This window comes from Telopea speciosissima, chromosome 10 (assembly GCF_018873765.1).
Source record: "Telopea speciosissima isolate NSW1024214 ecotype Mountain lineage chromosome 10, Tspe_v1, whole genome shotgun sequence".
Taxonomy (NCBI): Eukaryota; Viridiplantae; Streptophyta; class Magnoliopsida; order Proteales; family Proteaceae; genus Telopea; species Telopea speciosissima.
Window position 1 is genome coordinate 9298899 of NC_057925.1, and position 26341 is coordinate 9325239.

At 37.2% G+C, this 26341-nt stretch overlaps 2 protein-coding genes across 2 annotated transcripts in view; both read left to right on the forward strand.

Moving 5' to 3' along the window:
• Nucleotides 1–20180, forward strand: part of LOC122642926 (putative NAD kinase 3) — a 34490-nt gene extending 14310 nt beyond the window's left edge. Inside the window, exons 5-11 of the mRNA XM_043836541.1 lie at nucleotides 2798–2911; nucleotides 3136–3230; nucleotides 4622–4728; nucleotides 8580–8653; nucleotides 15577–15655; nucleotides 17441–17748; nucleotides 19436–20180. Of these exons, the coding sequence (XP_043692476.1) occupies nucleotides 2798–2911; nucleotides 3136–3230; nucleotides 4622–4728; nucleotides 8580–8653; nucleotides 15577–15655; nucleotides 17441–17748; nucleotides 19436–19744 (1086 nt within the window). The 3' untranslated portion in view covers nucleotides 19745–20180. The remainder of the gene's footprint in view (nucleotides 1–2797; nucleotides 2912–3135; nucleotides 3231–4621; nucleotides 4729–8579; nucleotides 8654–15576; nucleotides 15656–17440; nucleotides 17749–19435) is intronic.
• Nucleotides 20181–21679: 1499 nt separating this feature from the next.
• LOC122643182 lies at nucleotides 21680–22318 on the forward strand. Its single transcript, XM_043836832.1, has one exon. It carries the CDS (start codon nucleotides 21680–21682, stop codon nucleotides 22316–22318), a length of 639 nt encoding a protein of 212 aa, XP_043692767.1.
• Nucleotides 22319–26341: the final 4023 nt, after the last annotated feature.

The window sequence follows — 26341 nt, forward strand, 5'->3', positions numbered from 1 at the left end:
TGATTTGTCTCATCCTCGGCTCAATGATCTTGGAGTTAGGATCCAATTGTGAAATCTCATCACATAATGATTTCACTTGCATGAAATATTGGTCTATTGTCAATGTATCTTGAACAACGGATCCTAGCTTGTTTTTCAAAAGTGGAAGACGTGCATCACAATCCAGCAAATGAGTCCCAAGCCTTTTTGGGTGACAGAGCCTCTCTGATATGCTCCAATAGCTCCTTTTGAACAGTTGTCTTCAACACGTACATAGCCTTTCCGGCCTTTACATTTCTTTTAGGCTTCATCGTTTTCTAGAGGTATGATCTTACTGCCATTAACGACTTCCCATAAATCCTGTCCTTGTAGATATGACTCAAGACAGGATCTCCAATAGTCGTAGTTCTTGTTGTTGAGTTTTTCAATCTCAACTGTACTTGCCAAATCGGTCATTGTGACTTAGTATGGTGAATTGATTTCCACTACTAAGCAAGCTTGGTCCCTGACTAATCGGCTTCATAGTCCCAGACCGTGCATAGACAGAACAATGGTCCTTGATCGTTTGTCTAAAACCCTGGTTTATTTCAAGAAGACCGGTTAAACCACTAACGTCAAGTGGTTTAAAAAACTCGCCCTCTTTTTCTCCTTTTTTTTTTTAATAAAAAAAATTCTCTTCTCCTTTTTTTTTTTTTTTTTTTAATTTTCTAAATAATCTCCACCGACAAACACTGTTTCACCTCACCTCTTTTTTTAATAAGAAAAGACACACTCTTATTTCTCTCTTTTCACTATCTTGCCATAGTTAATGGTTGTTGGTAGGTGGTAGATGGTCTTTTTTTTTGGATGAATAAAAAAAATTCATTACCAAAGGAAAGAAAAAGAGGGGGGGGGGGAGAGAACATACAAGCACAAGCCAATTACAAGGCCCTGCCATTACGGAGGGGAAGGCAAGGGCCTGCAAAAGAGAAGGGGAAGAGCCCCTGCCAAACACAACACACTAAAAAGGGGAAAATCCTGACCACAACATGGCAACCAGACCCAACCTCGACGAAAGCGCACTACCCAGGAGTAGAAGGACTCGAAATGCCACGCTAGAGGGCATGACCTCTGATATCCATGCTTAGAATCTTCTCATTTATGGGCAAGGAATAGATAAAGAGAGGAGCTAGTGGTAGATCATAGATGGTCTTTGATGGTGGCTGTACTCTGGTTGTTGATCTTTACTTTCAGGAGAATAGTTCCACATCGGTTACCCCTAAAGCCTTTCGTTGCCTCATTTACCTGTGAGCCTCTCTCCACCCTATAGTTTGAGCTTTTGGGTTGGATACTTACAAAGGCCACCATTCTTTCAGTGCCAACAGAATTGCCAACCCTATTTGTTACAAAGACCACTTGCATCTGTAGATTTATGACTTCATTTATCCCAAAAATAATGGAAGCAAGATTTAGAAAGAGGGAAGTTTTGGAGTTTCATCTTGGATACAGAAACAGAATTTCCTAATTTCAATTATTGTATACATATATTCAATTTTCTAATAAACCAAAATTTATTCTAAAATTCCCAAAGTAACCTTAAATTTCATTCATAATATTTCACATTTAAAAGAAATTTAAGTACATGTTTTATATTTTAGATGGTACAAATCTTCACATATGAGCTAATAAGGGGTATAGATAATACAATGCTATATCAATGTTTTGATGAGTAATAGTAACTTTAGTAAGGGACTGTCTAACTGACAGTCTGACACCTCCGTAGGTGTCTCTTGACACCTTTTTTTAATTGTCCCTTGTCTTTTTCCCAAAATTACTTTAAGTTAAGGGTAAAATAGGGTTTTTAATTTGAAAGTGGCATATCTCATTGTCTTGCACATTTTCGAGTACAAATGTGAAGTGACAGGATTTACACTAAGGAAAAAAAAGTGTATTATACTAAAAGGGAAAAAAGTAAGGTTAAAAATTATTTGACACCTTAAGAGGTGTCAATAAGAAAATCACCTCAAGTTATACTTATATAAGATGAATAAGAAATTATTATCTACATGTGAAGTATGGATGAATGATGAGTTAAGAAAAAAATACTATAATAACTAGTTAAAACTTAAAAGTCCGAAAAAGACAAAAAAATAAAAAAGAAGTCCAAAATTTAGAAAATTAAAATAAACCGATACTTCCTACAACCTGAATTATATTTAAATTTCAAGTCTGGTGTGCCACTACAAAACCAAAATTTCAGGCGACTGGGTGGTTCCTTGCAGTCTGGCAACCCTTATTGAAGCATGGCTGGCTGAGGCTGTTAACAGTATTTTTTTCCATAGAATAACAGATTTATTGGGCCACTAGCTGAGGCTGTTAGCAGGTGCGGTTGTATCCTTTGGAATCTTCTACTCTTAGCTCTTTGCTGAATGGTTTGGAAAGAATGGAATCAGCGTACCTTGTATGATATATCACTCCTGAGGTTCAAGGTGATCTTATGGGTTTATGACCCTCCTTTTTCCTTGGTGGACTTAAATGGATTTGAATTCTACTGTTACTGAACATTAGATGACATCTTTTTCCTGATTGCTACTACTGTATAGTTTCTGTTTTGGACAATCATTTTCTTTATGGCCACATGTCATGTTTGTGTTGTACCCTTTTTACCACCATGAATGTAATCTTTTACTGTGTTCAACAAAAGAACTATGTTTTCAACAAAGTAATTGTTAAGTAGGCATTGCCAGCTGCCTATCAACATTAGTGGTAGGATCAGCCCTTTTGAAAATTGAAAAGAAATATTAGCCTTGTCATTGAAACTGTTGTTTTCCTGAGGCAGGTGTCTTTTAAACTTCAGTGGGGTTGCAATGGAAAGAAAAATGGCCAGCTCAAGCATGACATTGTCTCTTTTGAAAGAGGAAATATAACAACTGAAGAACGCAGTAGTAAACAGGTATACTTCACTCCAAAATTTTTCTCTTTGTTTGTATTTATCATGTGAGAAAGGTTATGTTTATGCCATTCTTGTTGTTTGTTTAGAAATTTTTATCTCGTCAATACGAGAAAGATTGATACTACTTATGAACAACAGCTAAAACTAGAACTGTTGCAATTAACTCTGTTTTCTTTTGAAATATTTTCTAGCTTGTCTACTTGAGAACTCCTTTTCGTTTTCAGATTTTCTTGAAGTGGGAATCACACCCACAGACTCTGCTTATTTTGACAAAACCAAATTCAACTTCTGTTCGAGTTGTATGTGCAGAAATGGCCAGGTAAGAAGTAAAGTAATTTAAAATTACAAACTGCTGAAATGATCAATGCATTTCTTTCTCCATAACTGCTACAAAAGTCCTGCCAGTAAAGAGTTCTGCGAAATTGGTGAAAATGGTGTTATGTTTCAGTTATGACTGTTGCTCTTTAATAGTTTAATAGGAATTTCTCTACCTGAGAACAGTCTGTTGTTTAGTTTTTCTCATATAGTAATGAATAGGAAACATCTTTTCACTTCTTTCAGTGGAAAAGCCATTTGCCATCATTCGTATTGATGGATCCAGTTGTAAGTGGAAGCATCTTTGATTTCCCACGATGCTTCCTACAAGCTCATGAAACCTTCTTTCGAGTTATTCAGGCATTTGTTCTGATAGCCATCTGTTTTTTTGTGTTCCAATCGTACTCTTCTTTATGTTACTGGCATTTCTTTTTCTTGGTAGATAGGGCAAGTGTCTATTGTGGTAAACTACAGGAGTCCTCCTATAAAAGGTGGTAACTAAGTGTAGGTTATTCTGGCAAGAGGTTGACTTCTATTTTGATTTTGCACTTCTAATAACATTTTATACTCTCGTTCAACTTGCAGAGTAAAGTGACTCCTACTAATACCTATATCCTCCAGATTAGAAACTGGATCCTGCAATGTGAAACCTAAATCCCTATTGACATATTCAATTATTGAGTATCACCTTGACCAAATGATTCTTAACAACCTTATCCACCAGCAGTTTTGTAACATTTATTTAGCAATGAATTCCATCCTGTGGAATGCAATAACAACATTATGTAGACTTCCTTCTGCAACTGAGCTTCTACTGAAAATGCTATGTTTCATACTTTCCCTTGGCTCTAAGAGCTTTCTTTATATTGACCACCATACCAAGAGAACGTGATTGCAGAAAGAAAATTTCTCAGTGAACTTTTTACCAAAACAACTGCTGTACTCATAGGATCTCTCTGTTATTGGTGAAGTACTTTTCCTTAGTGTTATACTTTCCAAACTAATGTTTTCCATCAGTGTCCAAGTTCTGATAATTTATCAAAACACATTTGAACAGGCTCTAGATCACATGCCAACCAAAAAAAAAATAAAAAATTCCTTATAGATATGGTCTCTTCTATATTGACAAGGAACTTATATGTAGTCATTGGCATGTTTCTGAGGATCTCATTACTTTATTGATTTACTTTAGTTGGGGGAACCCATTTATTACGTCCTTCTTGTTGTCATTATTTGTGACGATTTGGGGGTATGTGTTCTTCAATATTGGTTGCAGTTGTTTCTTTTTGCTTCTAGCACGATAGGCTTATTTTACAATGTTCTATTTTTGTAACTTAATTAGCTCTGCTCACAACCTATCTTCTTCTTATACTCAGTGTTCTATTCATGTTACAGATGGCTGAATGATCAGAAGAAAATCAATGTATACGTGGAACCACGAGTGAGAACAGAACTCCTATCAGAGTCTTCTTACTTCGACTTTGTACAGACTTGGAAAGATGGTGAGCAGTAAGAAGTATTTACCTAATTAGTGTCAATCATGCTTAATGGATTTTTTATATTCATCTTTTAAACAATTGAGTCTCTTGATATGATTTGGAAAGCCATCTTCTTCGACGTTAGCTCCAGACTTCACATGTTGCCTCACGGTTCTCTTGTTGATTCCCCAAGGAACAACGTATTGTTGTCTCCTGGGGTTTACCCTGTTTCTTTTTTTCAGCCTCCTGACCCTTCTTCCTAGGGCCGGAGGTTTTGTATAGTTCGCCCCCCTTCTTCCCTTGTGTATTCCCCCTCCCTTTTTTCGGGGTTTTGGTAATGAATTATTCATTCACCAAAAAAAGAAAAATTGAGCACTTGACTTGCTACAACAACAACAACTCAGCCTTATCCCAACTAAATGGGGTTGGCTACACGGATCCTTTCACACACACACAAAAAAAAAGGTCCTCACAAAAGGAAAGGAAAGTAAGAGGGATGAAGAGTAAAAATGAAGAAATGGGAGTGATAGAAAATGAAAAATGAAAAATGAAAGTTAGAGGATAGCCCAAGAAATCAGGAAAATCTCAGTTACATGGTGTCGATAATGTGGATCCTTGCCCTCTAGTAGGCTCTATCTGAGGTCATACTTGGCACAAGACCCAGGCTATGCATGTCATTCTTCACAACCTCACCTATGGTCATTTTAGGCCTGCCCCTACCTCTTTTAGCTCCTTCAATTGGCATCAGATCACTCCTCCTTACTGGGGCGTCCCCAGGCCTCCTTTGTACATGGCCAAACCACCTCAGACGACATTCTCGGAGCTTTCGCTAATCGGGGCAACTCCCACATCAGTTCTAATACGTTCGTTCCTCATTTTATCCTTCCTAGTTTTGTCGCATATCCATTTTAACATCCGCATCTCTGCAACACATAGCTTCTCTATATGGCACTTCTTAACTGCCCAACATTCCGCCCCATACATCATAGCAGGTAGGACAACAGTCTTGTAGAACTTTCCTTAAGCTTTAAAGGAATGTGTTGGTCACACAGTACTCCGGTCGCACCTTTCCACTTCCATCCCACTTTAATTCTTTGTGAAACATCATCATCTATGCCACCTTATGTGTGTAATTATTGAACTAGTCACTTGGTGGCATGGAACAAGATCTTGGTCGAAACCGACCGAGATTTCCGAGATATCTCGGTTTCGTAGAAAATCGAGAAGAAACCTGCATGTATTTTAAAAAGTTCAAAGTTTCGACTAGTTTCGGCTGGTTTCGATTGGTTTCGGTCGAGATAATGGTAATTTCGCAAGTTTTGACACTTGTGCCTATCAAAACGTGGGGAAACCTGGCTCGAAACCAGTACTGACACTTATTTATGCTAGAAACTAGGCCAGAAACCAAGACAAACACTTATTTATGCCTAATATCATTTAAGTAAATGTATTTACTTAAGATAATATTAAAAAATAAGCAAATACCCCCTATTTGAATCCAATAAAAATAGTTAAAAAATCAAATTCCTAAAGGATAAAAAGTCAACCCCCTAGTTCAAGAACAAAAAATGGATTTTCGGTGGTGGGTGCAATTTTTAACTTTCTAATGCTGGGGTTTTTCTCAAATCTATAAATTCCATAAATCTTAATATGATAAAACATTGCTAAAAACCAAAAGTGCTGTAAAATATTCATTTGTTTTGGTGTCTAAAAAATTATTTTCATTCAGAGCCCTTTTGGCAGCATTCATGTACACCAAATTAACTTTGATTGCAACATAACTCTTTCAATATAAATCAGATTTAAACAATCTTGGATTTGTTGGAAAGCTCTCAAACAAAAGTTTCCAACAAATCCAAGATTGCTTAAACTTGATTTATATTGAAGGAGTTATGTACCGGTCAAACTTAATTTGGTGTGCGAATGCTGTCAAAATCGCTCTGAATGAAAATATTTTTTTGGGCATCAAAACAAATGAATATTTTACCTCACTTTTGTTTTTTAGCAATGTTTTCATATTAAGAGTTATGGAATTTTTAGATTTGAGAAAAAATTCCAGCATTAGAAAGTTGAAAATTGCACATACCGTCGAAAATCTAGTTTTTGTTCTTGACCTGGGGGGTTGACTTTTTATCCTTTTGGAATTTGATTTTTTAACTATATTTATTGGATTCACATAGGGGGGTATTTGCTTGTTTATGAACAATATCTTAAGTATATGAAAAACATTTACTTAAATGATATTTGGCATAAATAAGTGTCTGTCCTGGTTTCCAGCCAATATCCAAGAACAATATACACTATCAAACTAGGGTAAAAAATCACAAGTACCATTTTGAGTGCTTTTTTTGTGTGAAAATAGTTTATGCATTGTGTGTAGAATGTCAAAAATTGTATACCAAAAATCAGATGAAAAAAAGCATTTTTGGGTCTCGAAACCACCAATTCAAGTTGGCTGGGAAAAAATAATTGGTTTCGACCAGGTTTCAACCAGTTTTGACCATATCTCGTTTTCTGGCTGGTCGAAAACCAGGTCGAAACCCGAGATCTTGAACCTTGGCTAGAACGATATCGAGCCCGCTTATCTTCCACTGCGTCAATTGTGGGCTTATAAGTAAGGCCAATTACAACTGAAACCCATGGAAGCAATGGCCCACTCAGAAATAACCCAACACCCAATCAATTTGGGCTTACCCCAGTCTTATATTTTTTCCCTGGATGCTAGGCCATGGACATAGCCTTGCCTCCTATTATTCTATGTTGGCCCATAAACCCCAAGAGGCCTCTTTGCATTAGGCCTAAGTAGTTGGCGTGCATCAATTTGGTGGATAGTGGCTCTGGTATTAATTAAGTCCGACTGATTGATAATGAGCTTGGTAGAGCTTTCTAGTTCTAGTTCAGGGGCTTTTTGTACAGTTCTGATTATGTTATGAAACGTTTGCTACATGAATCATGCAGCAAAAGGAACTAGTCATTTTAGGAATCTTATGCCTGGACATAGCTGGTGGTCTACAAGGTATTTCTGTGTTAATTAGAACTTCCCCTGATGTGAAGGTTTCACTGTTTCCCCCACCATAATGCCAAGGATAGATTCTTATCTGTGTATTTTCAAGTTACTAATCTCTCATTTAAATGCATGGTGCTATTATGCAAATAGTCATGTATATGGTGTTGTATAGGACTGACATGCCAATGAAGAGGATCACCCATTTGATGGATTGTTTGGATTGGCCGTGTCATCCCTCTGTATGATTGAAGGACTTTCTGGCAAAGTTTCTAGATGACCTCTCCAGGAAACCTGTGATTGTGTAGCACTCGTCTTTGAGAGGCCACATAATGCAGATAGGCTGAAAATAACTAGGCATTAATAGAACACACAATTATATTGAACCACAACCAACCATGCTAAAGATCATTAGACACCAAAAAACAGTGATTTGCACATATGGATGGAGGGAGGGAAAGAGAGCCTGTCTTCATGCTGCCCTAGGGGTTGGAACGAACCCAAATTCAATTGCTTTTGGAATTTGGAAGGTAGGATGGCATCTAGTAGTGGCAATCTAAAGGTCTAAGAGATTGTAATAACAGCACAAAAGTGAGTGAATATTTTAGGGTTGGAATCAATATCAATCCTTGTGATTCTGGGAGATCAAATAATGAGGAATGTGGCACTGCTGCAAGAAGCAGATGGCATCCCATGTCTTACTTAGTGTCAACTTGACATAAATTATTTGCGTACAAGAAATTTATCTCGAACTTTCAGGCTGTAGGATTTAAAATATCAACTAATTGTATTATTATATTCTCTCATCAAATCAATTAGTTTCCTCTATTTGGGATTTATCCCGTTTAAGTATGTGTTCATATCTTTGCAGATGAGGAAGTACTACTCCTGCACACGAAAGTTGATCTTGTGATAACTCTTGGTGGAGATGGAACCGTTCTTTGGGTATGTCTATTTTATTTTTCTAGAATTTGATCTAAGATCTAATTTCTAGTTTTCTACTAAGAATATTTTATAACACTGCAGTAATAAAGTTCTATTTTGTAGGGGAATACAGTGTCAAAGTTTTGTCTTAAGTAAATGCCTGGAAATTTCATGTTTTCATTATTTTCTTGTGAATGCTACTTGTTCTGTTATTAATATCCTAGCAGATAATTTAGAACTTCCTCAAAATGTGAAATTTGGGTGTGCCAGTCTTCTAAACATGAGTTGCTAACTGCTAGTGTTTGTACAAGTTATTACTAGATTTTGGTTATGTGCGATTTACAAGTTGATGCATTTGATCCTCCCTCCTAACTATGTGCATCTATACCTAGAAGCCTTGACACCATTATCTCTTTGTCTGGGGCATGCCTCAAATGACCTCTGATCAGGTCTTCAGGGGCTGTGTCAGCAAGGTTGCTGCACTTCAAAAGGAGGTTATGTCGCTGATGAGTATTGGTGGCCTTAGGCCATCCTTGTTACCGACATATCAGTGTCTCTGTGTAAACTAGGTCTCTAAGTGTGCCTTATGTAACCCGAACCAGATCCATATCCGGATTTCTTTTGGCGGACATTGACACGCTATTGTCCGATATGATTAAGATCCGGTCCATTTATCACCATATGCAGTTGACCTGATCTATTATGTGTTTATATCATATTTTTCCTTCCTTGGATTAATCTATCTGGATTTTATAGCACAGTTATACGGCCAGCAATAACTCCACCAGTGTTTTTACTGCTGGTCCCAAGCCCTGATAAAGTGAGGAGGGTTGGTGCATCAGGTCAGCAGCCGGCACCAAAAAAACTTTAGCCAAACCCTTTTACATGGATTCTATAACCTTATATTTTCAACCTTATGCTAGGGCGTCCCCCATAAGCAACAAACTACACTTTGACCCGGGTGTAGGGAACAGTGAGCAAGGGTTAGCTAGGGAGTCCCCTGTAAGAAATGCACCGTGTTGGTGCCCAGATGCGGTGACAAGTAGGTAAGGGTTCTCGCACCGTGGACGAGTGCAACTAAAGAAGCTCATCCAGAAGTGTAGGATTAGATTAGCACCTAGGAACATAATATCTTTAACGCGTAAGAGTCTATTATTGATAGATGTTATGAGGAGACAAAGGATTACAATACCTTGTATTCAAGAGATCAGATGGAAGGGTAAAAAAAGCTAAGGAGTTGGATGACTTTAAGCTTTGGTATACGAGGGATAAAAGTAATAGAAACGGAGTGGGCATAGTGGTGGATAGAGATTTAAAGAACGATGTGGTGGATGCTAAAATATTTAGTGATAAGATTATGTCCATCAAGCTTGTGTTGGAGAAAGAGGTTGTCAATATAATTTCCGCTTATGCACCCAAAGTAGGATTGGATGAAAGTAGTAAGTTACAATTTTGGAAACACTTGGATGGATTAGGGCAAGGTTTTAGTCAAAGAGAAAAGATTATTATATCGGTGATCTGAATGGACATGTTGGGAGAGATCGTAGAGGCTATGAAGGTGTACATGGAAGATATGGTTTTGGAGAGAGGAATGATGAGGAAACTTCAGTTTTTGATTTTGCTGTGGCTTATGATCTATTCATTGTGAACATATACTTTGAAAAGAGAGAGGAGCATTTAGTTACCTTCAAGAGTAGGCATCATAGTAGCCAAATAGATTTCTTTCTAATGAGAAGATCTGATAGGTTGTTATGTAAGGATTGTAAGGTTATACCATGGGAGAACCAAACCACACAATATATATTAGTGGTTGTGGATATGTGTCTCATTATGCTGATTCATAAGAAAGGTGAGATTAGTTGCTAGGATAAGGTGGTAGTGCTTAAAAGGAGATACTTTGAAATCATTTACTGATAAGTTGGTCAAACAAGGAAGGTGAGACTTTGATGGAGACACTAATACGATGTGGAAGAGATGAATGCTTATATTAAGAAGGTTGCTAAAGATGTTCTAGGCGAATCGAAAGGAAAACGTCATTCTCTAGGGAAACTTGGTGGTGGGATGATCAGGTTCAAGCAACCATTAAGGCTAAAAATGATATTTTTAAGACATGGCAAAGAACTAAGAATGTAGAGGATCTAAAAAGGTATAAATTTATTATAAATGAAGCTAAGAAGATTGTGGGAAAAGCAAGGGCGTAAAAATATAAATATCTTTATAAAAATCTGAGTATAAAGAAGGGGGGGGGGGGAGGTATCTATAAGATATCTAAAATGAGGGAAAGGAGTACAAATTTCGATCATGTTAGAGGTATTAAAAATTGAAGATGGTAATGAACTAACAAGGGAGGGTGGGCCTTGGTACAACGGTTAAGGTTGCTCCATTGGTTCAAGTCTGGAAACAGCCTCTTTGCCAAAGCAGGGGTAAGGCTGCGTACATTATGACCCTCTATAGACCCCGCAGTGGCTGGAGCCTCGTGCATTGGGTAAGCCCTTTTTTAATGAATTAACAAGGGATGAGGACAATAAGGAGAGATGGACAGATTATTTCTACAATCTACTAAATGAAGACATCTCGAGTAATAGTGTCCTGGAAGGCTGCACTACCCATCATGACACCACATGTCGTAGATATATACAAAAAATTAGGGTGCCTGGAGTAAAACAAGTTTTAAGAGGATGAAAGTAGGCAAGGGCACTAGGTCCAGATGGGATCCCAATAAAAGTGTTGAAGAGCTTAGGCATTTGTGGTTTATCTTGGTTAACCAAGCTATTTAATAATATTATGAGCACAAGGAAAATGCCAGATGAATGGAGTTCTGATTTATAAAAATAAAGGTGATATTCAGAGTTGCAATAACTATAGAGGCATAAAACTTATGAGTCATACTATGAAATTATGGGAGAGAATTATTGAAATTCGCCTGATACAGGAAACTATTATTTCGGTGAACTGATTTGATTTTATGTTAGGAAGATCCACGACTAAAGCTATTTACTTACTTAGGAGACCCATGGAAAGATTTAGAGATTGTAATAAGGATCTCTATATGGCCTTTATTGACCTAGAAAAATCTTATGACAGAGTCCCTAGAGAGTTGATCTGGTAAGTACTAGAGAAGAGAATTTTTAAGTAAATATGTGGACATAGTTAAAGGTATGTAAAACGGTGTGGTGACTAGTGTAAGAATTGTGTGTGTGTGTGGGGGGTCAATATGCTTTTTTCTGATGATATTTTTTTGTGGATGTAGAGGGAGGACCTCGGCACATTAATAAGGTTGCTCCATTGTGATCTAGTGGTTGTGGGTTTGAGTCAGGAAACAGCCTCTCCACGAAGTGGGGTAAGGCTGCTTACATTATGGCCCTTCTAGATCCCAAAATAGCAAAAGCCTCATGCATTGAGTGTGCCCTTTCTTTATTTTATTTTATTTTATTTTATTGTTTTGGTGGATGTGACAAAAGGAGGGTTTAACACTAAAGTTGGAGTTATGGAGATCAACCTTGGAATCAAAAGGTTTTAAGATAGGTAGAAAAAAAGCAGAGTATATGGTGTGTAACTTTAGTTACACTAGGACATATAATGAGGCGGTAAAAATTGATGGTAGGAAGATTCTGCAGAGTGATTATTTTAGGTATCTGGGCTCAATCATAAAATAAAGAAGCGATATAGAGGAAGATGTTTCACAGGGAATTAAAATAGGATGGATGAAGTGGAGAGGTGCGTCCTATGTGTTGTGTGATCAACATGTTCCTTTAAAAAAGGAAAATTTTATAGGATTGTCAATGACCGGCTATGATGTATGGTGCGGAATGTTGGGCTTTTAAGAAGCATCATATAGATAAATTCAGTGTAGCTGAGATGAGTATGTTGAGATGTATGAGTGGCAAACCTAAACAGGATTAAGTAAGGAATGATCAAATTAGAACTGATTTGGGAGTAGCTCCAATACATGATAAGCAATGAGAAAGTCACTTGAGGTGGCATGTCCATGTTCAATGGAGGCCTTTAGATGCTCCAGTATGGAGGAGAGATTTGATTCAGATTGAAGGAGCTAAAAGAGCCAGGGGCAGACTTAAAACAACTCTCGGTGAAGTGTTGAGGAAAGGCATGCATAGCTTAGGCCTTGTATCAAGTATGACTTCAAAGTTCAAATAGGGCAGATTGGAGGGTAAGGATTCATGTAGCTGACCCCACTTAGTTGGGATAAGGCTGAGTTGTTGTTGTTATACGGCCAACAATGATGTATGGATCTGAATGTTGGGCAGTGAAGAAACAACATAATAAACAAAAGTTAGTGTAGCTGAAATGAAAATGTTGAGATGGATGAGTGGTAAAACTAGAAAAGATACAATAGGGAATGAACAAGTTAGATCTAAGTTAGGAGTAACTTCAATACATGATAAGTTGTGAGAAAGTCGTTTGAGGTGGCATGGACATGTGTAATGGAGGTCTTTGAGTGCTCCAGTACGGAGGAGAGATTTGATTCAGATTGAAGGAGCTAAAAGAACGAGAGTAGGTCCAAAGTTTTAAGTATCAGTATCGGGTATTGTATTGAAGGGGTGATTTTAAGGGACATATCATATTGGAGTGATGCAAGAAACGCATGGATAAGGTCAAGATACTCATGGAAACACATTTTTTTAGCATAAAACAATATAAATAAGCAATATATAACATGAATCATGTATAAAATGAAGAACAACGTATCACGAGACTAGTGCATTCAATTGAAATTGTATAAAAGATGAGGTTTCTTACATATACTCATGGTTTTAGGTATCCTACTGTATCCGTTGATACTCACCGACAAGAATCGTATCATTAAGGTACCGATAGGATACCTAAAAAAAATGGTATTGTTGCGTGTAAGAAACCTCATCCTTTATACGTAATCAATTGAATGCACTTGTCTCGTCGTACTTTGTTCTCCATTTTATACATAATATATTTTACATGTTACTTATTTATAGTGTTTTATGCTTCAAAACTGTATTTTACATATATCTTAAGCATTTCCATAAAAGTTTCTTGACCATTTCCATATGTATCTCTAGCTTATCTTGCATCTCTCCGATACGATATGATACATATCTTAAAATCAGCCTTCCGATACGATACCCAATACCGATACTTTAAACCTTGCATATACTAATAGTCTAGTACAAAGGAGTTTCGAGTTGGTTCACAATCAGAGGTGGTAATCACTATCATTCATTACATGTAGTTCTCAAACTATATTGAACCAATTTCAATCAATTATCCCCCTTTTTTCAATTATTTTCAGAATTTTTTATTTTCTAAAAAATATTATAAGTCTAATATCAATTGTATTTTGCAAAAAAAGCAAAATTTTTTTTCCAGGTAAAACACTTTTCGACTTAATGAGAAATTTCAGAAATCTATGAACAAATTGATGCAATAATTCATTTTTGATCAATGTTTTAGTTTGTTTTACCTAAATCTACTCAAACCTAGCAAAAAACAAAAGTAAAAACAAAGATTTACGACAAAAATCCGAGTTTTTTCAACTTACATGTCTTGCGCGATGTTTAGCTTCAATCATCCAAACATCAGTTTGATTGTAGATTTTGAATCGTTTTTTTATGAATGATTCAAAGCCCCAAGTCCAAGAAATGAAAGAGAGATCGATTGTGCAATTGTGCTTCAAATTTTGGAAACTCAGGTACCACAGTGAGAACAGACTCTGTTTTGAAGGTGAAATGGGTTCTGTTGATACTTCTCTTAAGTATGGGTAAGTATCGGTGTGTATTGATCAATACGGTACAACACACTCTTCTTTAATAAAAAACTGTATCATATTAGTTAGTAGTATTGATACTGACCAATACTGATAATCGGCCAATATGATATGATACTAACCGATACTTTAAACCTTAGGTACACCTAAAATGACTCTAGGAGAATTGGTGAGGGAAGACATGCATAGCTTAGGACTAGTAACAAGTAAGACTTTGAATATGGACTAAAACTCAGTTCGGTTGCTCCCTCCTCTTGTAAGGACACCCCAAGGAACAGGCTCATTGTTGTCTCCTGGGGTCTCCCCTCTATCTCCCTCCTAGCTGTGGGTTCTTCTGTTTGAGTCCTTTGGCTTTTGCCCCCTGTTTTGTTTTTCTTTTCCCCTCTTATTTGAGGGCTGTTGTTCTTCTTTTCTTTGGTAATGAATTAATTATTCACCCAAAAAAAAGTAAGACTTTGAATAGAGTTGATTGGAGAAAGAGGATCCATGAAGCTGATCCTATTTAGTTGGGATAAGTCTGAGTTGAGTTGAGATTGTCTGATCCAGAGTGATCAGTATTTCCCAGGACCAATTCAAATTACATACCAATCCTTATATCCTTAGGAGAACCTGATGGCATATGCCTCATTTCCATCTAAACCACTTGAACAAGCCAATTACATAGCATTAAGGGATCCTGTTCCTCTGGCATATGTAGACCTAACAGCAAAAGCATATCATGGACAGCTGGTGTTTTTAATTAATGCTTCCTTAAAAAGAACAGTATAAGATAGTTGTCAAGGTATCGCCTAGGGGTCCAGGTGCCTTGATCGACTTGGTTGCCTAGGCGGACGCCTTGGTCACCTTGATTTTGGACCCTCTCCAAAGCCTTGGGTCGCCTAGACGCCGTGACAAGTATGAGTATAACTTTAGATTGTGCCATTACGTAGATGATTAGGCTGATCTTAATGGGTGTAGAGCTTAAGATTCAATTCACTTCTTTTACTGTTCAAATTGACAAGGCAATAGAGCTTCAATTCATCCACACAGTGGTATTTCATCTATATAGATTTTCTCATGTGCGGAGCTTTTTCATCGCTATATTAGTAATATTGCAAGCTGAATATTTATTTATCCTTGTTTGTTTCTGGATTTTCTTTCTTAAATAAACCATGAATAGAACTTAAAGGTTTACTTGTGTTTGCAGGCAGCGTCAATGTTCAAAGGACCAGTTCCTCCTGTTGTCCCATTTTCTCTTGGATCTTTAGGCTTTATGACTCCATTTCGTATCCTCCATCTTGTTAAAAACTATGTTACTCCAGTCAAAAATCAAAATGAATTATATTTGGGAATTAACTCATGGAAAATGTAAATTTCTTGGTCTGGCATACATACATACATATATTTAATTTGAAAATATTATATTCCGTTGATTGCTTTCACATTAAATGCATTTCAATGACTGAACTTTTCTAATTGGGAAGTTCCTATGTTATTATATCTTGATATTCTTTCTTTTAGATTCTTGTTTCTCTTCTCTAAGCTTGCAAGTGGATAATCCAGAAACTGTGGTATTTGCAGGCAGGTTCTGTATAGTCAACTTTGGGATAACTAGATAAGGATATTATAAAGATGAAACTGATGTAGATTTTGATTTCTTGGTTTTGTACTTGTATTGCACTAAAGAGACAGCTTCTGCACAGGAATAATTGATATACATATATAGGGAGAGGCTTCTCTGAGCTGCTGGCGTAGGGTACACTAGCATTTCTGTGTGTGTGTCTCTCTCTTCCTCAGATGAATTGTCCTAGCTGCCCTCTAATGTACGATACCATTTTACCACATCTCATAGGTTGGGCTTCTCTCTGTTTGCTTGGCTGCTTTTCACGCTTTTGAAGAAACCGCTTTCAGCTAGCTTTGAAAGAGTGGCTGGGCAGACGAGGTTGTTATAAGTGAGTACCTTTCTAGGTCTGTTCGTTTGGAAGAACGAATAAAAGCATTTTCCTTCCTCACTACCATCTCGAGAGAAGCAATTGGTAGGATCAATGTCATTGCTTCTTTTCCTCTCTTTCCTTCTCGCAATCTATTGCTGTGTGTATCTGTCTTCCTCAGATGAAATGTCCTTGCTGCCCTCTAATGTACGATACCATTTTATCGCACACTTCTCTATGTCGCTTGCTCTGAGAACCGTCTCCCTATATATATATATATATATTGTTGAATAATGTATACCAGAATACCGTGGGGGTATTCTGGTCTTTTTGGTATTTTATTTATGCTTTATTTATGTACTTTTGAACAAGGGTAGAATTGTAATTTGGGCTGTGACACTGTTCACGTGAACAGTGTCGTGAACAGTGTTTCTTTGTAATCTCTTTTATTATTATTATTATAAATAGAGAGCTTGACTAATCTCATTGATCATTCAAGCCATTCACTCAAATCATGTTTTGCTTATATATATATATATATAACCTGGTTTACCCCAAGGGGTAGCTCAGTTGTCAAGGACCATAACCTCACAATTAACTCTCCTTGGGGCCTACTTATCACCAAAAAAAAAATCTGGTTCTCTCAACAAGCTTGACATGGTTTTAGCTGCTCATTCTTCCTTCCCCCTTTTGCTAGTTTATGATACAATTTTATTAGAACAGAAAGAAGGCCATGAGCTGAGGAGGAAAAATTAATTAACAGGATAAGAAAAGGCAATCCTAAGGTTTCACCAGCAAGGTTCCAGCAAAAGATGAGGTCCCACGATCCATTTCTATGTCAATTAAAATCTTCAATTAAGGTTCTACTGGTTTTGGTCCAACACATCTTGTTATGAAACTAATTGAGAAACAGCCTAATTTGGACACTTATCCACTAAATTGTTTCATACTTCCCTGAGATAGTAAAAAGAAAGCTAACCATAAGTAATCCTGCAGTTCATAGATTTAGGTTGGTCAAGATATTTCACCGTGCTTAAGTTGGTTATTCAGTCACATATGGTGTCTCTTTTCTTTTTATGTTTTTTTTGAGAAATGTTCTTGTGGCTACATGAAACAAAAGTGATCTTTAATAGTTTTCAGAAAGTGAGCACTACAGAGAGTACCTGGATGCAATCCTAAAGGGACCCATTAGTATTACATTACGCCACCGGTTGCAGTGCTATATTATCAGAGATTCAGCCAAAGATGAACTAGAGAAAGAAGGACCTTTTATTGTCTTGAATGAGGTTACAATTGATCGTGGTATTTCATCCTTCCTCACAAACCTGGAGTGCTACTGCGACAACTCCTTTGTGACATCGGTTCAAGGGGATGGATTGATCTTATCAACAACATCTGGAAGCACGGCATATTCCTTGGCAGCTGGAGGATCTATGGTCCATCCACAGGCATGTCCTGACACCATCTGTTTCTTATCATCATTATCATATCGCTGTTGAGTGTTGTTATTACCACTACTGTTTATATATTTTTATTCGAGAAAATTATCCGCAAACATTTCAAGATTAATTTTTTTCTTTCTTTTGACATCAAGCAGTCTATAGAGAACCAATCTCTAGTTATTGCTTTCAGCTATGAACATAAAGTCCTGGAAATTGACCCTAGGGTTCAGTCTATTCTGTTCTGGACCTTATATGTCTCTCAAGTCTGCTGGTTCAAGTTAGGACATTGAATCATGTTAATGTATGCATGTGATTCATGCTGAAATTGACTTTGTGGGAGAGACATATCTAAGATTAACAGGTCTGCAATGCCATGCTATTTTTTATGCCACTTGCTCCTTAATCCTTATGCTATAATGATGATGCTGAATCTTCTTGCCCTTATTTTCATTTATGGTGTACTAGTAATCTATAAGTTCATGAGAAGTTTCCTGGCAACAGAGTGTTTAGTATTCAATTGTGTTTCAGTCACTTCATGAATTGTAACAGTGACCATTGCTGCTGCTATTTCTTATGAGACAAGACCCAATATGCAGTTAAAAATAATGTCATTGGAGAGGTTGATTCCACAAGAGAGGAATTGACATCAATTAAACTCCCAGCTTTGCAAGGGCCAAGAAAAATCATATGCTGTTGAACTTCTTTTGATTGGTAAAATTGGTTCAAGCTGAATACCATCGCAAGAGAGACATACTAGAAAACTTGATGTAACTAACCCCTATCAAATTTTTAAGCCAAAGGTTTTACCAAAGTTTTCTGTCCCAATAAATCAACTTTCCCAACTCTATAACTTCAGTGGAAGGTTTTATCAAAGGTCTCTGCCCCAGTCAATCAACTTTCCCAACTCTCTAACTTTTGTTCAAAGTTATAAGCCTTTTGTTTGGGAGGTGGGTTAGGGCTTCTTGCTGACAGAATGTGTTTGTGGTTTTGGTCCCTGAGAAACTTAATGAACATGGTTTGGCATCCTAGATATTAGTTTTTTTTTTCTTTTTATGTAGATGTGCACACATTTTTATTGATTGTCATCATTATATTAGATTACTGTTATATTAGATTACTGTTTAGCTATTGTATCTCTTTTTTTTTTTTCCTTCAACCACCCCCCAAAAAAAAAATGAAAAAAAAGAAAAAAAAAGAAAGAGAAAAGAACAAACATTATTAGAGACTGCAAGTGTAAATGTGTGATAAGACCTTTCTGATGGTTAAGTGACGAGACTAAAGAGAGTAGATCAGAGATGAGGACCTCCGTTGGAAATATAAGTGTTGTAAATGACAAACTAGGCTAGAGATTACTGATATGATAATTTTCTTGGGAAATGAACTTCTTGATAAAATCAAAAGATCCAAAGTATGAAAGGGAAGGTTCAGATAACGAGTAAAGATAGCTCTAATAGATCTATCCCCCAACATACAGAATGGAACGGTGGACGAGATTCACTTCTCTGATTAAATAGTAGTGATCATAGTCGGAGCATTATGATTACAATGAAACTCAAGTTGAGGATTTATAAAATCTGGAGCATAATTCATTAATTCTTAATTCATAATATATTTTTTTAACCAAGCTTGATATGCAGTAATAAAACCATCTAATTCGTACCATCTAAGGCTTTCTAATTTTATCTTATTGCAGGTTCCTGGCATCCTCTTTACACCAATCTGCCCACATTCTTTATCATTTAGGCCTCTGATACTACCAGAGTATGCAATACTGCGAGTGCAAGTGCCTTTCAACAGTAGGGGACACACATGGGCATCATTTGATGGCAAGGACAGGAAACAGCTGGCACCCGGAGATGCACTTGTTTGCAGCATGGCACCTTGGCCTGTTCCGACCGCATGTCAATTAGATTCTACCAGTGATTTCTTGCACAGCATACATGACGGCCTCCACTGGAATTTGAGGAAAACTCAGTCATTTGATGGTCCCCTAGATTCATAGTTGCTGATATAACATGGAAGGATCTAATATGCAACATCCCTGATGGTATGAGAGTCCATATCACTTCCATGACTGTTGATTTGGAACTCATCATATGCACCCTGTGGCTAGATTTTTTTGGTGCCTATACGCAGTTACATCATTGAGGAAAGTAAGTTAAAACAAGGTCAAAGATCATCTCCTTCCATTAGAAAAAAGGTGCTTATATTTGTATGAGTTTTGTATGTTTGATTCAGGAGAAGGTTAATGACGAAAATCTCTGTTGTCCCTCCCTGTAGGTATGTAATCTATCATTAATTTGGTCATCCTGTCTACTGTTTGAACCTGCTTTTGCAGGGTTTAGTGGTATTCACCAGTTTAAAAATTGTAGACAGCAGATATCATGAAACATTAGGTGTAAAGAAAATCACTAATCAATTAGCACACAAATGTATTTCTACTCTCTCTCTCTCTCTCTCTCTCTCTCTCTCATACACATGCGTGCACATCATACATAAACATGCAGGGCATGCCATACGGACCTGCGAAAAGATGTATCCGAACAGGGGAGGATGGTTTTTTTTTAAAAAAAAAAAACTAAATTAATGTAATGAAAATGAGGAAAAATTACAATATGTTATCATACACAAATCCTCCAGAACTCCGAAGAACAGAAGACAGTTTCAGACTTTCAGCCATTCCTAAATCCATAAGCTATGTAGTCAGCTTCTTGATTCGTCTCATGTCAAACATGGTGAAAAAGATTCGATGGCACCCTGTCCATCAAATGTAAAGATGACACTTCTCAAATGCTGCATTGTCCAAGGACCTCGTACTTTTCTTCTTAAAATGTCAATAGCTAATTTGGAATCAGATCTAATAACAATAACACGATGTGAGGGCCCATAAATCAACCGGTCCTTGAGGATTTGTGTATGATTACAAAATGACAATTAAGGGGTGGGGCGGCTGAGAATTTGCTAGGTCAAAGGGTATGGGGCCTATGGGCCATTAATGTTGTTGGATTATTTTCTTTTGGGCTTATGCCGCCCCATTTGCAGTATTTCTAAATTGCTACAACAAATAAAGTGATACGATACCATGGATTTGGATCCTCTACGGCCTGGGGTTGAGCGGCCATCTTGCTGCACTCAACTCCCAGCCTCCACGTCAGATTCTATGCCAATCTAATGATTGGTAGACGAGCTCTAACCATACTCAAGAAGAGAACAAATGGTGTCTTCTGTCCTCTGCGCTCTAGTGCTGTCCGCCATGGAAGTTCAATGAAAGCACCAGTGATGTGAATAGGGAAAAAGAAGAAAATAGTTGAACAGCAGTTCAACTCCTAGGAGGAAGGTAGAAGAAGAAGATTCTGTAAAACAGAGGAAGAAAAATCTGTATTTTCATTCATTCCCTCTAATGACTTACAAGAATTATTTATAAGCTACCCAATCTAACAATACAGCAACTAACTAACAGAGCTACTAACTGATTACAACTTGTATAGGTAACACTAACTGAACCACTTGTACACCACTTGTGCACCAACAACTTGTAGCTTCTTCTAGAATCATCCACTTGTACACCAACAACTTACAGCTTCTTCTAAAATCAACAAGCTTGCAAGACTAGTTCAATTCACTGGATCAATTCCCACTTCAACTAGTCACATAATCTTTAACAATCTGGAGTTGTAGAAATATACCCAAGATTCAACGCTTTTTATGGCGTGCTTGTGCCTCTGGCCTTGCGACTGGTGATGCTCTAACACGACGTAATGTTCATACTGATCTGTTGTGTGTTCTATGTGGTGAATGTGAAACAATTTCACATATGCTCTTGGGTTGTTCATATGCTAGAGCGGTGTGGTTTGGTAGTCCGCTTGGCTCTGTCTATTTGTTGACTGATACTCAGCATTTTTCAGATTGGATTTCAGCCTAGAAATTATTCTCCAATATGGGAAAGAAGGAATCCAGATCATTGATAACTTTATGTAGCTTTGTTTGTTGGCACGTATGGTTATCAAGGAATGATTTGGTTTTTGGACGCAAGGTATGGCAACCTACAGAAGTGATTTCGGCAGCGATAAAGGCTTTCCAAGAATTTAATGCTATTCCATCTAATGTTATTTCTTATCCTCCATCAATGGTTGCTTTGCCTCAACAATGGATAGCACCTACAACAGATTATGTGAAGTGCAACTGTGATGCTAGTTATTCTGCAAATTTAAACAAGTCAGGCGTTGGATTTATTTGTAGAGATCACAATGGTCTGCCTTTGATTGCTATCTCATGCCCATCTTCCTTTTCAGATATTTTAGTTGGTGAGGCTATTGTAGTTCAGCTTTCGATAATGGGGATGATTACAAATGGATTTGAGCGGGTTATGATAGGGTTTGACAATATGAATTTGATTACATATATTAAGGATGGAGGAGGAACTTCTCCGTTGCACATTCGAGCTCTGGTGGACAATATCATTCACCTCTCTTCTTCTTTTGTATCTTGTTGTTTCTTTTTTATTCCACAGGAGATTAACAGCGTGGCTGACTCCTTGACTAGGAGGCCTTTGCCGTTAACATGCGCAACTGATTAGCCCCTTTCCACTCCATGGTTGCATGAGTTGTGTTTCTCACTGCGGCCATGAGATTTGCATGCCTTATTCTAAATAAAGACTTGTTTACCAAAAAAAAAAAAAAAGACACAAACCCTATTGGATTCCCAAAAATATCCTCCAGATGCCCTCTCCCGCCTAGCAGTGAATAGGATCATATTCACCCGTGGGTAGAGGACAACTTGGTCTTCATTTATTACCTAATTTGAACTTTGAAGAGAGTTTAGAGAAATAAAGAAAGGGCAATATTTAAAATGAAGTGGTGTTAGTACCTAACCACTCCTTTGGACTTCAAGGTTTTTCCAAAAAGGAATGGCATAAGCATCTTCCATATCCTATAAGATTAGTAGAATATATATGTCTGTCACAGCAGTTTAGAAGCTCCTTTTCACTTCTTCTATCATGCTCTATAAGCAACATAGATAATTGTTCTATCATGAATCAAGATTGAACTGAGATAATTAATGCAATTACTCTTGGACTCCTATTTTAATAAAATTGTACTCCAGATGTTCTCTTTTGGCAAAAGATTTCATGGACGATATTGTCTATAGAGTATCTATAGGACTCTATAGGTGACCCACCTAGTTGTGCCATGTGGATGGGTGATGTGTCAATTTTGACCATTAGATATCTATAGAATGGTCTAGGTTGGTCACTTGCCAAATCATATATCCTCTCATTTATTGTTAAGCACCTTCTTAATAGTCCTGAATTTTTGGGAGATTTATTTTGTCACTTGACCAACTCCAATTGAGCTTAAACTTGACATGCTTGTAAGTGACATTTGAATCTACTTCCCTACAAAATTTTAGCCCCTATCATACTTCTAGCAGACCATTTATGTGGTACAAATAGGTGGGCCAATTATAAATGCCTTATGGATTGGCCCATCTGTTCATCTAGAAACATTTGGATCCTATGATCAATTCATCAACATGCACCATTTGACTTTGAAAGCTGAAAGCAAAATATTGGGAATGGCTTGTGGTACCTGCATATCTTACATATATGTCTAAAGCCTAGTTATTCAAACAAAGTAAATCAATTTGAAAGCTTAGCTGAGGTTGTTGGACATGCTACATCAAACCTAAGCGAGTTCTAATGACCACAGATGGATGAAATTTCACAGCTCCACTAGTAGCAGGAATGTTCTTGCTACAAGACTGGTAGCCAAAGAAATGGGATCTTAAAGGGTATTTTAGAAAATACCAAAACCTAGGAGGGTATTTATAAATCCAAATGGAAGTGAATTATTCCATTTCCTTGGCTGCTAGCCTTGTAGCAGCAAAAAAATTTTCGTCACAGACAAACCAATTTTTCTTCCCATACTTGATGAACATTCTCATGTAGAGGTTGCCATCCCTTCTCTTCAGGGTACCTATTTTCTTGTTACCTCTTTTCCACTGGCTAAAAACTGGACACTTTCTTGTTACCTCTTTTCCACTGGCTAAAAGCTTGAAACCAAGTTGGTAGAACTGTATTACCCCACCCCCAAAAAAAAAAAAAAAAAGTTGATAGAAATCTAAGTCACAGAAAAGTTAGCACAGCAACCACTGACCAGTCCAAGTCCATGATTTAAAGGCGACTCATATATGCGGACGAAAATAATGGAATCTTCCCGTGTTTATGCTCTTGGATATTCGCACATTATTCAGCTAGGGCCCTTGGATGAGACAAGGGATAAAACACAACTAAGGTCGATCGACAGAGAGAGAGAGAGTGCCCACAAGAACAACAAAGTTCCAACCACCCATGTTACAAAAGGTTTGTGTTATAAATCTTTACAATCATACGCAGCTATTAGGGGAAAGTTTTTCTTCACCACATGTTGAAGGTTCATCATATCTTCCTAGTTAGGGTTCACAAACTATTATAAGATTTTAATATGTTCTTCAAAATACACTCTTGATATCCTCCCATACGCATCTGAAACTTTATGGTGAATGGATTTACATTCACCATGGCTTAAGGAAAACTCGATCCAAGTTATTATATATCATAATAATGGTTTGCCATCATAGCACGATCTGCAAGCTAGAGAGTAGATCCCGTTAGTAACTTGAAAGTTGAAACCAACATTTCAAAGGTTAAATTGGAAGTTTTTTCCTAACAAAAAGTCATACCTAAAAGATCAGAAATTTGAACTACCACATTTTAACTTACCATTCTACCACTGGATGGATCCACCAAAGAGAATAGCTACTCGGATAATTAGAAGCACCAGAAGAAATGTTTTGAGATCAGACGGTCAAATGGCATTTGATAGGGCTGCAACAGGGTTGGGTTGGGCCGGGTTTTTTAAAACCCCAGCCCAACCCTGAGTCTCCTTAGTTTGGCCAAGGCCCGGCCCAACCCTGATTCAAGGCCTGAAAAATCTAATCCTGACCTACCCTCAGGGTAGGGCTGGGCTTACCTTGATTGGCCCTATTCATACGGAGGGGGAACGGGATGCATGGACTTAGCTGGCCAGGGACTAGAATAAAATATATTATATCACTTATTATCTTCATATTTAATACATTATAAAACAAAATGTGTGTTCCATTTAAAGTATATTTATAACTTAGCCTGGCCCGACCGTGACTCAAGGCTAGAAATTTCCAGCACTAACGCACCCTCAGGGCCAAGTTAAGTTCAGACCAACAAGGCCAAACTTGCACCCCTAGCATTTGACATGCAAAATTTTAGTCACTAGCACTATTAGTTGGGACTTAACTTGTAAATTTTGTTCAAGTAACTTTTTTGTTTTTTGGTGGTCTCCCCCTAATCCTTAGAATTATAAATTTTTTTTAACATTTCAATAATTTGGAGCTAAAGTGAGTATGTTGATAAAGTAACATATGATTCAAATAACTAAAGAATTGTTTGATAAGGCAAAATTTTTCTAGTCCAACAAAACTAGAGAGTATCTCTAAATTTACACCATGTTTAATTTGTCATGTGGAAGGATGAAATGATAATCTTGACCATATGGATTTCCAGAAAATGATCTAAATTTACATGTCAAATTTAGATCCAACCATATATCCTCCCATATCTTGAAATATCCCCTTGTATTTTTTGCCATACATTTCTTTTTAAAAAAATTTAATTTTTTCATTAGATTTTCTTCATAACTTTGTTTCCCCAAACTTGACATGTAACAAGGGACCTTCAGTTCATCTGTCCATACAATTTTTTGCTCCTTCCAATCTGCCATGTGGCAGATACTTTACAAGTCTAGGAACTCTCCATACTTGTTGGACAAGAAAAACTTTCTATTCCCTTCCTTAAAATGAAGGTATGATTGCAACAAATACAAAAATATGTAGAAGTTAATATTTTTTTTTTTGTACAAGTTAATATTTTAATTGAGGGCCTAAAAATAGAGTCTGAATGAAAATGAATGCATAACTTTATTTATTCATTTGGTAGGCTAGCTTTTCTTATTATATCTTTGGCAATGAATAAACTCAAGCGAGGAAAACACAAAAGAATTATTTATATATATTATTCATATGATTATATAAATTACTTGAATTTCTTACCACATTTATTTAATAATGATATTTTTTGGGAAGTAGTTTTCTATCCAGGAGTGTGGCCTACACCAACACTCCCATGTGTCTATCTCTCTCCTCCTCAAAACTAGGGGGTATAGATGTCTTTTCATATAGGGAGGAGAGAGATAGACTCATGGGAGTGTTGGCGTAGGTGACACTCCCAAGCAAAGTTCTTTTTACCATATTTTTTAGATGTAATTTTTATTTTGCTTTTCAAATCCAAGGAATTTGTATGAAAAGTAAAGTGAAATTTAATGACCAAATATGAAATGCTTTGGAGTTAATAATATAAGGGAAAGAGAACGCTACCTGGGCACGTGCGGTGCACTGTCCCTGCGCCCAGAAATAGGGGCGCGCGAAATGACCGTTGCATTCCCATGAAAAGATAGAAAATCCCAGGGTTGCAGTGGTCATTTGTATGCCCCTGTGTCTAGACGTAGAAGCAGTGCACCGCACGTGC